General features: G+C 54.7%; 1 protein-coding gene across 1 annotated transcript in view; it reads left to right on the forward strand.

The window, feature by feature from the left end:
* Positions 1-1,162, forward strand: part of LOC105529613 (chymotrypsin-like elastase family member 2A) — a gene marked incomplete at its 3' end in the record, with an annotated part of 41,633 nt that overhangs the window by 1,932 nt on the left and 38,539 nt on the right. Inside the window, 2 exon segments of the mRNA XM_011966792.1 lie at positions 39-130; positions 232-331. Coding sequence (XP_011822182.1) covers positions 39-130; positions 232-331 — 192 coding nt within the window.

Consider the following 1,162-nt stretch of genomic DNA (forward strand, 5'->3'; position numbering starts at 1 on the left):
CCCCACTCACCAGCTGTCCTGGCCTCCTGTCTCCCCAGCCTCCAGCTGCGGGGTGCCCAGCTTCCCGCCCAGCCTATCCGCCCGCGTGGTGGGAGGAGAGACTGCCCGGCCCCACAGCTGGCCCTGGCAGGTAAGCCTGTGTGGGGCTGGGACGTAGAGATAGAGAGGCTGGTGGGGTGAGGGTCCCAGGGACCCACGGGTTGACACACAGCGATCCCTACCCTCCTGCAGATCTCCCTCCAGTACCTCAAGAACAACACGTGGTGGCACACGTGCGGCGGGACCTTGATTGCCAGCAACTTTGTCCTCACCGCCGCCCACTGCATCAGGTGTGCGGGGATGGTACCCTGAGACCTGGCCATCACCCGGGGGGCGGGAGCCTGATACTCTGCTTTTACTGAGCAGCTTTCCCACACTCCAGGCGCTGGGCTACAGAAGCTACTCACACCCAGTAGCTCATTTATTCAGTCAAGTATTTATCGTGCATCTATTGTGTGCCAGGAACCAGCAGTGAAGACAAAGTCTGTGCTCTCGGGAAGCTGATATTCTTGTGGCAGGCAGAGCGGCAGACAGTTAACAAGATATAACATCTCAGGTGATTTTAAAAAATAATAATAATAAGGTATTGGCCAGGTGCAGTGGCTCACACCTGTAATCATAGCACTCTGGGAGGCCGAGGCAGGTGGCAGGAGTTCAAGACCAGCCTGGCCAAGATAGTAAAACCCCATCTCTACTTAAAATACAAAAATTAGCCAGGCATGGTGGTGGGCACCTGTAATTCCAGCCACTTGGGAGGCTGAGGTCCGAGAATCACTTGAACCCAGGAGGCGGAGGTTGCAGTGAGCTGAGATGGCGCCCATGTATCCAGCCTGGGCAACAGAGCAAGACTCCATCTCAAAAAAATAAAAATAAGGCTAGAAGAGGAAAAACAGAATGAGGGGTTCTATTTTTAAAGGGATGGCCAGGGGAAGAGCTGAAAGGGGGATATTTGGCAAATATTTGGGACATTTCAGAGAGCTAAAAGGGGGTTATCTGGGCAAAGGCCTGGAGGAAGTGAGGGAGGAAATCATGGGTCTAGGGGAGGGGTGTTCCCGGTGGAGGGAACAGCCACGCAAAGGCTTGGAGAAGAGACCTGTCGGTGTGGCTGAGAACTAACGAGGAA

Source organism: Mandrillus leucophaeus, unplaced genomic scaffold, assembly GCF_000951045.1.
Source record: "Mandrillus leucophaeus isolate KB7577 unplaced genomic scaffold, Mleu.le_1.0 Scaffold773, whole genome shotgun sequence".
NCBI lineage: Eukaryota > Metazoa > Chordata > Mammalia > Primates > Cercopithecidae > Mandrillus > Mandrillus leucophaeus.